The following is a 15,124-nucleotide window of genomic DNA, read 5'->3' on the forward strand; positions in this document are numbered from 1 at the left end:
ACTCAATGTGTAAAAATGACAAGATTTTATCATGTTCTGACTATTCATCAATATTCAAAACATAGCAGCAAACTTTCTGTTTTCAAACAGCAACATATAGACTTGAAAAATAAGCATGGTAAAGGCTATACTTGACCTTTTTATTGAAATAAAAGATGCAAAACATTACTCTAAATAACAGCAAGAAAATCCTAATAAAAGAAAATGACACTCTAAGCAAAACTCATATCATGTGGTGAATAAAAATATAGCTCCAAATAAGGTTACCGATGAACGAAGGCGAAAGAGGGGATGCCATCCGAGGCCCTTGGTTGTCTTGATTATTACCTTGGGGTGCCTTGGGCATCCCCAGGCTTAGGATCTTGCCACTCCTTATTCCGTAGTCCATCAAAACTTTACCCAAAACTTGAAAACTTCACAACACAAAACTCAACAGAAAACTCGTAAGCTCCGTTGGTATAATAAAGCAAATCACCACTTAGGTACTTTTATGAACTCATTATAATTTTATATTGGTGTTATATCCACTGTATCCAAACTTTTCCATGGTTCATACCCTCAAATACTACTCATAGATTCATCAAAATAAGCAAACAACACAATGAAAACAGAATCTGTTAAAAACATAATAGTCCGTAGTAATCTGGAAACTTCGTATACTTTTTTCACTCCAAAAGTTCTGAAAAATTAGGAAAGCCTGAGAAATTTGTTTATTAATCTTCTCCAAAAAGAATCAATATTTTATCACACTTCTGTTAAAAATAAGAATTGTTTTCCTGAGCGTAGAAGTTTCTATTTTTCAGCAAGATCAAATCAACTATCACCGTAGCCCATCCCAAAGGTCTTACTTGACACTTTCTTGAAACAAAAGCTATAAAACATGGTTACTACAATAGCATAATCATGTGAACACACAAAAACAGTAGGTATATGATACGTCATTTTGCATCATGTTTTCCTACTATTCTTTATGATGTTTTTATCCATAATAATGCTTTCTGAAGTAATTCTAATGCATTTCTCTCATAATATGCAAGGTATACACAAAGAGGGAGAATTCCGGTAGCTAAAATCTGAACCTGGAAAAGCTACGTCAGGCTACCTATTCTGCACAACTCCAAACAAGGTGAAACTTCATGGAGAATGTTTATGAAATATATGAAGAATATTGAAGCAAATAAGTACCAGAGGGGGCCCACCAGGTGGGCACAACCCATCTAGGCGCGCCAGGGAGCTCAGGCGCGCCCTGGTGGGTTGTGTTCACCTTGGCCCACCTCCGGTGTCGATCTTCTGGTATATAAGTCATTTTGACCTAGAAAAATGAGGAGAGAACTTTCGGGACGGAGCGCCGCCGTCTCAAGCCGGAACTTGGGCAGGAGCACGTTTGCCCTCCGGCGGAGCGATTCCGTCGGGGGACTTCCCTCCCGGAGGGCGAAATCATCTTCGTCATCATCACCAACAACTCTCCCATCTTAGGAAGGGTAACCTTCATCAACATATTCAACATCACCATCTCATCTCAATCCCTAATTCATCTCTTATGTTTAATTTTGTTACCAGAAATATACATAGTGATACGTGAAAAGTGTTTACATAGCTTTCTAGCTAATAGGTGAACGCAATGTATATCTTGACCGAGTGGACAGATCAAGCCGTAGTTGACCAGGAGGTGCCAGGCTTTAAACCCCTCCATGAGGATTTCTTTCCATCTTATTTTTTGTATTTGCGGTCTTTTCTATGTGATTAAATAAATATAAGAGGTTTCTGTAAAGAAAATCCTCGTGCACGAGTACCCCAACCCTTTTCTGTTCTCAACCACTTACAAGTGGGTCACTGACACGCTAGCACGCCACGCAGGCTGGACGTATGTTCGGATACGGAAGAGACACTGTATATACATGACCGGGCAAATTCAAGGATCATTTTTTTGTACTTTATAATTTTAGACACCAAACTAATCACGCAGGATAAGTTGAGACAACTCCAGTATATTTAACTCAAACTGAAGACGATCCATGTAACACCAATGAAGAAAAGAATGCTTCACCTGACCCAAGTGAACAGGGTAGCGGCCCTCGCAAGTTAGGATGACAAGCAGCTCCATGAATACGCTACACTGGCGGCGAATGCGTGAGATACTAGCAGTGGGTCACAACTTTTTTTTTCGAGAAAAAATTAGATCTATTCATCAACCGTCAATGTAACACAAAGAACACTAGAAATAAAATTTACATCTAGGTCCGTAGACCACATAACGACGACTACAACACTGAAGTGAGCGGAACACGCGTCGTTGTCATCGCTCTTCCCTTGTCGGAGCCGGACAAACATTGTTGTACTAGACAGTTGAAAGTCGTCGCGCTAAGGCCCCATAAAACCAGCGCACCAGAACAGCAACCGCCGCCGATGAAGAAAAGCATAGACCAGAAAGATCCAACCTGCAAACACACAGATGTAGACGAACAAAGACCGGATCTAGTCGGATCCACCGAAGACAAACGCCGACCGGATCCCACGAGATCCGTCGGAGACAAACCTTCACACGCCTTCCAATGATGCTTGAAACATCACTGAGACGGGGCTAGACGGGGAGGACCTTATTCCATCTTTAAGAAGCCGCCGCCGCCTCATCTTCTTAAGCATGGCACAAACCTTAACAAAATTCAGAAAATCATCTAAAAATGGAGCCCTCCCACCGGCAAGGGTCAGGATCCACCGTACCTCCATTATCCGACGACCATAGAAGATAAGACAGAGCGACGGCATCAGCGAGAGGCAAGAAAACCTTAGATGGGAGTTCGCACGTGGGCAGAAGCGAAAGGTTACGTTACGTACACGTAGCAGTGTGTCGCAACTATTTTTTTTAGCATCAGTACAGACATAAGCGCTCATATACACGCGCATACACTCACCCCTATGAACGCACACACGCACACCCTACCCCTACGAGCACCTTCGAGAGACTGAGCCGGTATATCATCTTGAGATTTTACGAAGTCACCGTAGGCGCCTCGTCGTCGATGGGAACGTCTCCTCCCACTGAAAGCGCATCGCCGGAAATCCTGAAATAAATCCAGAAACAATGCGAGCACCAGAATTTGAACTTTGATGGATTGAGGATACCACCGTCCACCTAACCATCCCAACCACAGATTGGTTCGCGGTCGGAACTGTTAGTGTGTGCAAGGTGTAACATTAATAACTGGAACGCCTGGACATCAGCTGACTGAGATTTACTTGGTCGCAGTCAGCAGCACATACACGCTGGTACGGTTTTGAGCTTGTTGTCTCATGTTTCTGATTTTTCTTTGGTGCGTGTTACGTTGTGTGGCCTAGCAACATGGGATCATATTGAGCTGTTGTGTGCGTACTACCGTGCGCATCTTTTTCTTTTTTTGCATATAGACCTTCAACTATGTATGTGTTAGGTTTGGTATATGATTTAGTGTCAAGCTGAACATATTCAATTTAGCTGCAAGTAAGTCGCCTAAAATTTTTATTTGGGTCAGTTAATTTTGTGTACCGTTTATCTTGCTTTGCGATTCAGGCTTTTTTTCTGGTTTGTTCGCTAAGGTGTTTGGTCTGGGGCGCCCCTATGTATCATGTTCAGCAAGTCGAGCTTCCAACTCGCTGAAGCGCTAGTGGGCAGACCCGATTAGTCGAGACGCTTCACCGAGAGAATCTTCGGTCTCGCTGGATGCAAGATATAACGCTTGTGGTTTGGTCTATGGTAAATCGACTGACCCTATATTTGGGCCAGTCGATTCGTTAACAGGCTGAAGGCCATTACTATGTGCGGCCCAGCCTGCCCCTTTATACTTTTATTTTTTTATTTTTTTATTTTGCTTTTATTTATTTATTAGTCTGTTTTGAAGTTTTTCATTTATGTTTATTTTTGAAATGTGGCCTGAATGTAAATATATACACACAAATCCATATAATATGTGCCAAAAATGCATCATAATAAGATTAATATTCGCAAATTAAGAAATTGTAATTTTTAGTGCAAAGTCGTGTGGAAGTTTTACTTTTTATTTTTTCTTCGTAAAGGTAATACAAATGCTACTAATTCTGTCTCGTTCTCTTCATCCCGTAATATAAGATGTTTTTTGATACTAGCGTAGTGTAAAAAAAACGTCTTACATTATGGGATGAAGGGGTATTTTTAAACTTTATTATTAAATTGTGTTTTACTTTTATTTATTTTTAAGCGTAATAACAATGCCACTAATTCGTTCCTTCATAGGAAACTTAGTTTTAGTCAAAATTCTACTATAATATATTTATTCTTGCATATTTTAGAAAGCACAATTTATGTGTATATTGAGTGCAAATTTTGTCATTATTTGTCGTCGATTTTTCTTCATTTTTTAAAGAGTAATAACAATGCCACTAATTCATTCTTCCTTAACAAACTTCATTATTTTGTTTTTGTTTTTATTTATTTTTAAGGATAATACAAATGCCACTATCTACACTATAATATTCCTGTTATACCATATTTTTAAAAAGTGTGATTTTTTATATATAGTGTGCAATTTTTTTCATTATTTTTTCGCGTGTAATTTTCATTATTTGTATTTGGTTTTTTCCTATGTATTCTTGGGTAATACCACTGCACTTATTCAATTTTCATTAGAAAACCTAATTGCTTTGATTATGATTATGATTTAAATTTTATTTCATTTATTTTTTCTGAAAGGTTAATAACAAATCCACTAATTTATTTTTTCTTATAAAACTTCACCTATTTCTTCTAAAAAGGTAATACCAATCCCATTAATTCATTTCTTCTTAGCAAACTTTTTTTTGCAAAATTGCAGTATTATATGCTCATTTTTGCATACTATATAAATGCGCAATTTCGGTGTAAATTGTGTGCAATTTTATCATTTTATTTCTTCTTAAAGGTTAATATCAGTACCCTAATTCATTCATTCTTCAAAAATGTTATTTTTTGCTTTTGTGTGTGTAAGCATACACACAGGTACTAAACTATATGTGTGTAGTAGAATGCAAGAAAAATACTATTATATGCCCATTCTTTGAATATTCCAGGAAGTGCAAAGTTGTGTTCAAGTTTTGAAGTTTTGTCATCTTCTTTCTTCTTAAATGGTTTCATTCTTCCTTAGAAAAGTTCACTATTTTTTATTTTTTCTTTCTTCTGAAAAGGTCTCATTCTTGCTTAGAAAACTTTATTATTATGATTTTTAGTTGTTTTATTTTCTTTCTTTTGAAAGGATAATACCAATGCCACTAATTCATTCGTCCTTAGTAAACATCAGTTTTTTCTTTGTGTTTCTATTCTATTTTTTGATTTTGATTTAGTGTTATTACATTTTCCTTTCTTCTTTAAGGGTAATAGTAATGGCACTAATTCACTCCTTAGAAAACTCTTTTGTTGCCAGACTTCAACTATGATATGTTTATTCTTGCATATTATTAAAAATGTGTGTGAATAGTGTACACATTTTGTCATTGTTTTTTTATTTTTAAAAATTTCTTTCTTCTTAAAGGGCAACACCAATGCCACTAATTCGTTCTTCTTTATAAAACATTGTTATTTCAATTTAGTTCTACTTTTTATTTTATCTTATTTTTCATCAAGGTTAATACCAATGATGATAATTTATTCTTTCTTAGAAAATTTATTTTTTCAGAAAATTTCAGTATTATATTCTTCCTTGGTCAGTTTCTGTCATGTTTTAGACTAAGCCCCGGAAATTGGTGGAATTCTGTATTTTGGTTGCAAAGTTTGAGTTTCTGTTTTTTGTTGGGTATATGTCTTTGTTCATTGATACTTACTTGATTTTTTGTCATTGGATTTTCTTCAATATTTTTGTGTGCGGGGGATGTTTTGCGGTATCATAGTATTTTAGCTTGAAAAGTATACTGATTTAGGTATGATTTTTGGCACATTCATGTATCTATAGAGTAGGTTAGGGCAACTCCAACGCACGACCCCAAATGGTCCGCCCGTGTTCGTTTGGGGGTAAACAAACAGAACATGCGACCTAACACACAGGAGCAAATGGACTAATGTCCGTTTTCGATTCGCTTTCGACTCATTCCCGGCCCAACTTTGGGCCGCGTTTGCGTCGAAACGGACGCGCGCAGACGGGCGGAACGCATGCCCTTGTCCTCCCGACAAACCCCCTTCTGACCCTGTCGCAGTCGGTTTTGTGCTCATGCATTTGCAGTCAAGTTACAACACTTGCAGTTGCATACAAAATAGTGGACATGCAAAGTGGTTGTGGCACCCCGACCAGCGGTGGACAGATGCCTGCACGTGCTCCTAATTTGACCTACATTACTAGAAACAAAAAAGACAAAATTAAAAGTAAATAGTGTCAAAATATTATTCAACCAAAGCTTTCACTGTTCACATTTGAATTTATCCTTTTTGAATCTCCAACTGTACATTGAGTTTTGTGCTGATTTTTTTCGGAGTTGTAGACACACTCTGCAGAAAAGTTGTCATGTAATTTCAGAATTTTTAGGAATGTTTATATATGAATTTTTGTGATTGATCTTACCTAATGCGAGATCCTATACTAGTCTCCCCCGTACGCACCCGGGTCACTGCCCACTATCTCCGGGAACCACCTGCACAGATCATTCAGGTAGGACCACACGGCTGCTACAAATCGGCCCTATTGTTTTTTTAGATCAAAGACATCAGGGACGTCCGGCTTTAAATTAATAAAGCCCTCACACAGGCAGCATGCACAAACATACAAACTAAACAGACGGAACCGAAGCTAGTCAACCATGGTCTAAGGCATGCCACAAAAGGCAACGGCGACGATATAAAGTGCATTACATGGCATATCCAGCCAAGCTAACGAGCACACAGGCTCGGGGGTAAACCATGACCAAAAGGGCTGCCATCCCTATGAGGCAGCAGACGGAGGCGACGGGGCTCGAGACGTCGAGTAGACGGAGCGAAGACGTGCTAGAGCTTGGCGATGAAGATCAGAGTCCTGTTGTCTTCCCAGAGGTGCCCATTGCTGCAAAAATAAGATGCATTTGAAGATTACATCAGCGGGGTGAGAGGGAAACACTCCCTCAATAGTAAACTTGTTACGAATATGCCATAAGGCCCAAAGCATGGCCGAAGCACACGTCCACATGATCCGGCGTAGAGAGCACTGGACCGAACCTAGGGATGACACAAGCTCCGAGCGTGAGCGTGGATCCCAATCCACCCCGGCGGCCTCACGGACCGCGCTCCAAGCAAAGCGCGTCAAAGGACACCGGAAGAACACGTGGTCGGCATCTTCCGGGTCACCACACAAAGCACAAGGACCGGAAGCAGGGCCATTGCGCTTAGCTATATTTATAGAGGTAGGAAGGTGATCTTGGCAAAGTTGCCAGAGAAAAACCTTAATCTTGAGCGGGATTCGCGCCTTCCAAAGCCCCGTGGCTGCTGTAGGGGCATGGCCGCGACACAACTCTCTGTAAAGGGACTTGACAATGAACTTGCCAGAGCCCGAAAGTCTCCAAGAGACCGAGTCTGCGGAGTCCGACAGACGCACATTCGCTATCAAAGCCCGTAGGCGATCCCAATCTTCCAGCTCCGGCCTCGAAAGCTCCCTTCTAAAGTAGATAGGGGGCGGTGTGGCACTAAGAGCCGAAGCAATCAGTTGATTGGGTTCAACAGCGATGGAATAAAGTTGGGCAAACTCCGACCAAAGAGGATGCTGGCCTATTCAATCGTCGTGCCAAAAACGCGTGGAGCGACCGTTATTAACCGAGAACCTCGCGCCCCTGGCAAAGTATGGTTTGAGGGATTGGATGGAGTTCCAGAACGGAGACCCGTGAGGTGCAGCCTCAAAGAAATTCCCATGAGGGAAGTATTTGGCACGAAGGAGGTCAACCCAAAGGCCGGTCCCTCCCTGGAACAGCTTCCAGATCCACTTGCACATAAGCGCAATGTTCATCAGTTTAGAATTGATGATCCCGAGGCATGCGACACGGCTAGTGCACCACAAATACTCGTCTAAAATGAAACCATTCAACTGGAGGTAATTTAAAGTTTTAAAACTCATCTTAGAACAAAAATAAGCTTCAGAACTCTCTGTTTTTGATTTCGTCCTGGAGCCAAAACAACAAAGAGATTGACAACCTGCAGCAATCCTATTACTCCTGTCCTGTATTCAATTAAAACAGCAAAAAAAACGTGGCATCTTGCTGTGCCTAACCTGGAACTCCAACAGGAAAACCTCTGAAAAATCTTTCTCAGGGACGAGGGATTATCAGCCACTTAAGTTTCGATCTTGGCGTCCATCTTGAGAGACGCCTCCTTGTTCAGGAGCGGGCTCGCCGTCCGGTTCGCCACGGGCTTCACCTTGGGGTTGGTCAGCGAGCGGTGCCGGAAGCCGTAGAGCCTGAGCACCTGGTTGTCGGCGAAGTTGAAGGCGCGCTCCATGCCGGTGAGGCACTGCTCCACCGGGTAGTCGCCGTAGCTGCCGCAGGGCTTGCACCCGACGAAGTGCGTGATGAAGGGCCAGCGCTCGTCGCCGAGCCCCGGGTGGTGCTTCTCCATCATCTCCTCGTACTTGTCCACCAGCCCCGCCCAGAAGCCGTGGAGGTAGTACTGGTTCTCCACGTACACCTTCTCCATCCACCGCTCCTTCTCCGTGAGCAGCAGGTGGATGAGCGCCGACTGGTCGTCCGCCTCGAACGCCGGCCGGCCCGTCAGGCTCGCCGTCAGCACCTTCCCGGCCGCCTCGCGGACGCGGCCCTTGGGCCCCATGGGCGCCCACGCGTCCAGCAGCTCCATGGACCACTGGCAGTTCCGGAGCAGGAAGCTGCCGGTGTTGAGGGCCACCCAGGAGCGCTGCTTGTTGAGGAGCTCAGGGTAGCCGTGGATGACGAGGTTGCTCCCCTCGTAGCGGGAGAGCGGGATCTCGAAGCCCATGTCGGTGAAGAGCGCGTCGCTGTCCATCCACCACACCCACTCCACCTCCGGGTGCGACAGCATCAGGCGGCGCAGCAGTGGCAGCTTGGACCAGTAGCCGGAGAGCTCACGGTCGAGGTGCACCATGTTGTGCACGATCTCGATGCCGTGGAGGCGGCAGTAGTCGATCTTGTTCTTGGTTGACTTGAGCAGGTAGTGGTCGCCGGCCGGGTTGTCGCACGGCCCCGGCGACGACCCGGTCACCAGCAGGATCCTCGGGTTGCCCCGCGCGTCGCGGGAAGGGAACCCCGGATTCTGGGACAGCCACTGCCGGCGCTTGGCGTTCCACCGCGTGATGCTGGGGCCGAGGGTGTAGTTCTTCTCCTCGACGACGGGCATGGCCGTCGAGTTGCCTGACAAGGACGCATCGACGACGAGCTGGTCCTCGTCGTCGGGGTCAGAGTCGGAGCGTATCTCGCGGAGAATGCGCTCGATGTCCTCGGCGACCTTGGCGTCGGCTGCCGCGTCGCCACCGCCGTCGCCGGAGAAGGCGATGAGGTTGATGCCGACGGTGCCGCGGAGGACGAGGATGGTGATGAAGCCGCATATGAGCGTGATCTTGACGTTGTTGATGGTCTTCTGCATCTGCTTGTTCCCTCCGCGCCCCGGCCTCCCCGGCCGCCCCAGCCCGCCGGCCGCCATGGCAGCAGACGCGCGTACGACCGAGAACTACTTAACTAGCTAGCGTAGCTTCTCCTCTCTCTCGATCCTGGCGCAATGGTTGGCTTGGGCCGGGAGCGCCTTGCTCCGAGATGTATAGTGTCTACGAGCTCCTCTGTGGAGACGAGGAGAGGAGGAGGGTTTTGGTTGGGATCGACGACGACGTGCCGGTTAGTGGGCGCCGACGCTTCCGTCTTCATCGATCGGAGTGCGGAGGAAGTCAGCGGCGCGCGAGTTCCGGGGAATATGAAATTGCGAGATCGGCAGTGGATGGCAGGCCAGCTTCGATTCCTGCCTCGTATTAGAATATGATGATACTCGCCGGTACGGCGCGTTGATCTGCCAAACTTTTCCGAGATCGGATGCATGGAAACAAGGCCGGTGTATTCATGTGCGTCGGTGCGTGTGGACGTTTCCTTCCGGCGTTTGGCCGAATCTGTGATTTGGGTGACATTTGGCGGCAACCCAGGAACGGATCGGGAGGAGTTGGTGGGTAGAACGTTGACTGCTATCGTTCTGTGTCAGTACGCATGAAGGGCCTCTCTTTTCATGAAATTTTTAGTCGTTATGTGGGTGACTCTTCTCAGAAAATATCATGTCGCTCTGAAAAAAATTGCCATCCACATACAACTAAAAATGCCGTCAAAATCGTCTTGTGTTTTTTCTCATGCTGGCGCATGAAGGGCATCTTTGATTTATAGGATTTTTTTAGAGTACATCAAAGGCTATATCATATTTGTATAGAAAAAGAGAAACAACTTTGTTTACAAGAGACCTAAGAATGATGCGAACATCACCGTAGGTACACCCGCACCAACATAATTATGTAGTCTACTCTTACGCAAATCTACGCAGCCCTACCACTCGCACACCGGCTTGTTTCCAAGCTTTGATCTCCTCTAGGGTTTGTTGCGCCAGGATCACTATGCAAACGATGGTTGGCGGACAAAACTCGCACAATACTGGTGATCAACGGTTGTAGCCCACTGAGCTAATGGGATACAGGACTGCAATCTTCTGTCGTGCGAAAACCGGCCATAAAATATCGTCCATGTAGCAGTGCTTTAGTGGCACTAGCCTTGTGGGTGTTATGACATGTTCCAAACGATTGAAAACCCTCGTGAGTCCAAACACATGAAACTTTACGATGATTTTGTTTGGACCAGAAGGGACCCTAAAGGGTTCGGGAGGAGGTCAGAAGACCTACAGGAGAGCCACGAGCTCACAGGGCGCGCCCCCTGAGCTCACGGGCCCCATATAGCTCCATTTGATCTAATTCCACCTCCACAAATTCACAAACATTCCCAAACCAACAGAGAGCAACCCAAAACACTTTTTCAGCCACTGCAAGCTTCTGTACTTCCATGATCCTATCTTGAGGCCTTTTTCGGTACTTGCCGGAGGGGGAATCGATATCGGCGGGCTTCTACATCATCTTTGCTGCCTTTCGATGATGCGTGAGTAGTTCACCACAGACTTACGGGTTCATAGCTAGTAGCTAGATGACTTCTTCTCTTTCTTTGATGTTCAATACAATGTTTTCATCGACCTTCTTGAAGTTCTATCCGATGTAATCTTCCTTTGCGGTGTGTTTGTTGGGATCCGATGAATTGTGGGTTTATGATCAGATTATTCATTGAAAGTAATTGAGTCTTTTCTGAACTTTATTATGCATCATTGTTATAGCTTTGTATTTCTCTCCTTCTATCCGTTTGGTTTGGCCAACTATATTGATTTACCTTCAGTGTGAGAGGTGCTTTGTAATGGGTTCAATCATGCGGTGTCCTCACCCAGTAACAGAAGGGGTATCGATACATGTATTGTATTGTTGCTATTAAGGGTAAAATGATGGGGTTTAATCATATTGCTTGAGTTTACTTTGTCTATATCATGCCATCTTCTTAAGGCGTTACTCTTTGTGTCATGAACGTAATACCATAGATGCAGGCTGGATATCAGTCGATTGGTGAAGTAATAGTAGTAGATGCAGACAGGAGTCGGTCTACTTCTCATGGACGTGATGCCTATATACATGATCATTGCCATGAATACGTCATAACTATGCGCTTTTCTATCAATTGCCCAACAGTATTTTATTTACCCACCGTATGTTATGTGTTCGAGAGAGAAACCTCTAGTAAAAACTATGTCCCCCGAATCTACTTTCATCATATTATAAAAACCAAATGCTACCTTACTGTAATTTATTTACTTTTATTTTGTTTTGCAATTTATCTATCTACCTATACAAGATTTGACCCTTGCAAGTAACGAGTTCAAGGGGATTGACAACCCTCTTACCCGTGTTGGGTGCAAGTATTTGCTTTTGTGTGTGCAGGTGATGTTCACTAGGGTTTGATTGGTGCTCCTTTTGGTTCGATAAACCTTGGTTCTCACTAAGGGGAGTACTTATCTCTACTATACTACTTCTCCCTTCCTCTTCTCGGAAAATCTAAATGCAGCTCACAAGTAACAGAAAGAATTTATGGCGCCGTTGCCGCAGAGACATCATACAATCACTACAAGTACATTCACTCAAACTATCATATACTTGCTATAATTTTTATTTGCCTTCTCATTTTCATCTCCCTCCACTTCTATAATTTTTATTTCGTGTGCTATCTTTGCTTGTGGTGCCATGTGCCTTCTATTTTCTTGCATCTTTACTTGCTAAAAATTATTAATGGATCCTCATCCACTTGCTAATCTCTTAAAAAAATCAATTATGATGAACCAATTGCTAGTGAGTTGAGTGCACTTTATTATTTTTATGAAGTTTTGCTCGAAAATCGTGAATCTGAAAATTGTGATGAAGAGTTGAAAGAAGAAATTTATAAAGTGATTCATGATAACTCCTGGAATGAAAAGCATGATTGCAATGATGTTATTATAAATTCCATTAATGTGAATTGTGCTAATGATATGCAAAGCTACAAGCTTGGGGATGATATTGTTATGTCCGCTACTTATTGCACTGATCATGATTGGGGTGATAATGCTTACGATGATCCTGAAAATTTATTTGAGCCTCATGATGAATATGTTAGTGATATAATGTTTGCAATAATATTGAAAGTGGGTTTGGAAGAGTGTCAACTTTAGTAACAAAAATTCCACATATTCTCAAAGTGTTCAATCTTATGATTTTTTTTTTATAAAAGTGGGTTTGGAAAGGTCATGGCTTTAGTTGATGTTAATCTCACTATTTTGGAAGATTATAAATATTTTATACATGTGGATCATAAAGAGAATATTTTGTATGATAACTCTATTGTTGAATTTGAATATGATCCTACATGCAATTATTTGAGAGAATTCCTTATTTAACACTGTCTTAAAATTTGTTGCCTTATTTGACATCAAAAAAATTCTTTCCTTATTTAGCATCAAGTCTAAATTTTATGCCTTTTATGTCACTTCCGTCCATTTTAAGACGTAATGGTTCAATGGCACCTGAAAAGTCCTATTTACCCTTAATGTGGTATGTGACCAAAAATTTATGTGTAGGTGTGTATCCGACCGACTCATTTTGCTAGGTAGCTCTTCTGTACGTGCCGCTACGGGCGTGTCTCCTTCTTGCTCGGTCCATCCTAGGATGTGTGCAAAGCGACCTATGCCGCTGCTTGTGCTCATTTCCTGAGTCGCCCGTCGCCGGCTTGTTGTGCTAGCTACCGGCTGCCTCAGCACTACGATAGGCTACTTGGCTGTTGGACCACAACGCTAACTGCCCGTCTCTTCCATGCGGCCTTGCAGCTGGGCACTCATGCCTCGAGCAGCAAGTCTCCGGTGCATGCATGAGTGGAAAGTTCCGCCAGTGCTAACATGCATACATGCACGTGCAAAGCTAATGAAAGATAGCTAGCGCAAGGTTCAAAAGAAGAGAAAGACAACTAGTGCATGTATGTACTCATGCATGTTTCCTTCCCTGTATATTCTGCATTTGACAAAATATTCAGTAATTAACTTCTCTTTGGTAAGAAATTGTGTCGAACACCATCCAAAACAAGTCATGTATTGAATCTAAACTACCACGTAAAATTTTGGTCACATACCCATGAGGGGCATAGGTCTTTTCAGGTGTCATCTAACACCGTTAAAGCTTAAAATGTACGGAAGTGTCATAAAGGCATAAAATTTAGACACGGTGTTAGATAGGAAAGAAAAAGTATTCCAGTGTCAAATAGGGAAGCAAAATTTAAAGTAGTGTTATATAAGGAATTTTCTCTAATTATTTTGAGAGGAACAAATATGGTTATAAAAATCTTCATGTCACTAAATTGCCTCTCTTTGTGTTGAAACTATAATGCTTCATTCTTCGTATTTGCATATGCTAGATATTTCTTGTCTTGATAATTTGTTTTCTTATAAAATGCCTATGCATAGGAAGTATGTTAGACTTAAATATGTTTATCACATGCCACATGATGCTCTCTTTGTGTTTTAATTATTATCTTTCATATGAGCATCAATGAAATCTCAAGCCTATCTTAATGGCTATATAGAACGAGCTTGTTGGGAGGCAACCCAATATCTATCTTAATTTTTTGCCTTTTCTTTCTGTTCTTGTGTGTCGGCACAATTATTGTTACTGTTATGATTGTGTTTTATGTTTTAATTAGTGTCTGTGCTAAGTAAAGCCTTTGGGATGATTTAGTTTATAGTTGACTTGATTATGTGAAAAATCAGAAACTTTTACACCCACTGCTAGAATAATTATAATTCACCGGAACATGATAAAATTATGAAATTTTTACACATGATTGATATACAAATTTACCATGTTGTCCTAAATTTTTAGATGTTTTGGAGTTACGGAAGTATAATGTTCTTTTCAGATCATTATAGACTGATCTGTTTTAGACAGATTCTATTTTTATTGCATAGTTTACTTTTTTAATGATGCTAATGGAGAAGTTAGAATATAGTAGGTATTATGCAAGAATAAATTATGAATGAGTTTACAACAATACCTAAATCTTATGGTTTGTCTACTATACTAACGGATCTCACGAGGTTTCTGTTGAGTTTTGTGTGCTGAAGTTTTCAAGTTTTGGGTGAGATCACGATGAATGAAGGAATAAGGAACAAGAAGACCCTAAGCTTGGAGATTCCCAAGGCACCCAAAGGTAATATTTAAGGAAGACCCAAGAATCTAAGCTTTGGGATGCCCCAGATAGCATCCCCTCTTTCGTCTACAATCTATCGGTATGTTACTTGGAGCTACATTTTTAGTCATCACATGGTATGAGTTTTGCTTGCAGCGTCTTGTGCCATAGTTTTTGCTTTGTTTGCTTTTTAGTTTGGCACAATCATTGTTTGCTGGACACACCTTTTGAGAGGGACACACATTTATTTTATTGTGATTTGTTAGAATACTCTATGTGCTTCACTTATATCTTTTAAGTTAGGCAGTTGCTCTAGTGCTTCACTTATATCTTTTAGAGCATGACAGTGGTTATATTTTATAGAAATGATTGCACTCGCATGCTTCACTTAAAATCT

General features: G+C 42.3%; 1 protein-coding gene across 1 annotated transcript; it reads right to left on the minus strand.

Moving 5' to 3' along the window:
* Positions 1-6,711: 6,711 nt before the first annotated feature.
* LOC123103012 (probable glycosyltransferase 3) lies at positions 6,712-9,879 on the minus strand. Its single transcript, XM_044524497.1, has 2 exons — positions 8,205-9,879; positions 6,712-7,010 (listed from the first exon to the last, which is right to left on the minus strand). Exon 1 carries the CDS (start codon positions 9,602-9,604, stop codon positions 8,267-8,269), a length of 1,338 nt encoding a protein of 445 aa, XP_044380432.1. The 5' UTR covers positions 9,605-9,879; the 3' UTR covers positions 6,712-7,010; positions 8,205-8,266.
* Positions 9,880-15,124: the final 5,245 nt, after the last annotated feature.

The sequence above is a fragment of the Triticum aestivum genome, chromosome 5A (genome assembly GCF_018294505.1).
Source record: "Triticum aestivum cultivar Chinese Spring chromosome 5A, IWGSC CS RefSeq v2.1, whole genome shotgun sequence".
Classification (NCBI taxonomy): domain Eukaryota; kingdom Viridiplantae; phylum Streptophyta; class Magnoliopsida; order Poales; family Poaceae; genus Triticum; species Triticum aestivum.

Excerpts from the sequence above, each read along its gene's own strand:
- LOC123103012 (XM_044524497.1), bottom strand. The coding sequence starts at position 9,604 with ATGGCGGCCGGCGGGCTGGGGCGGCCGGGGAGGCCGGGGCGCGGAGGG.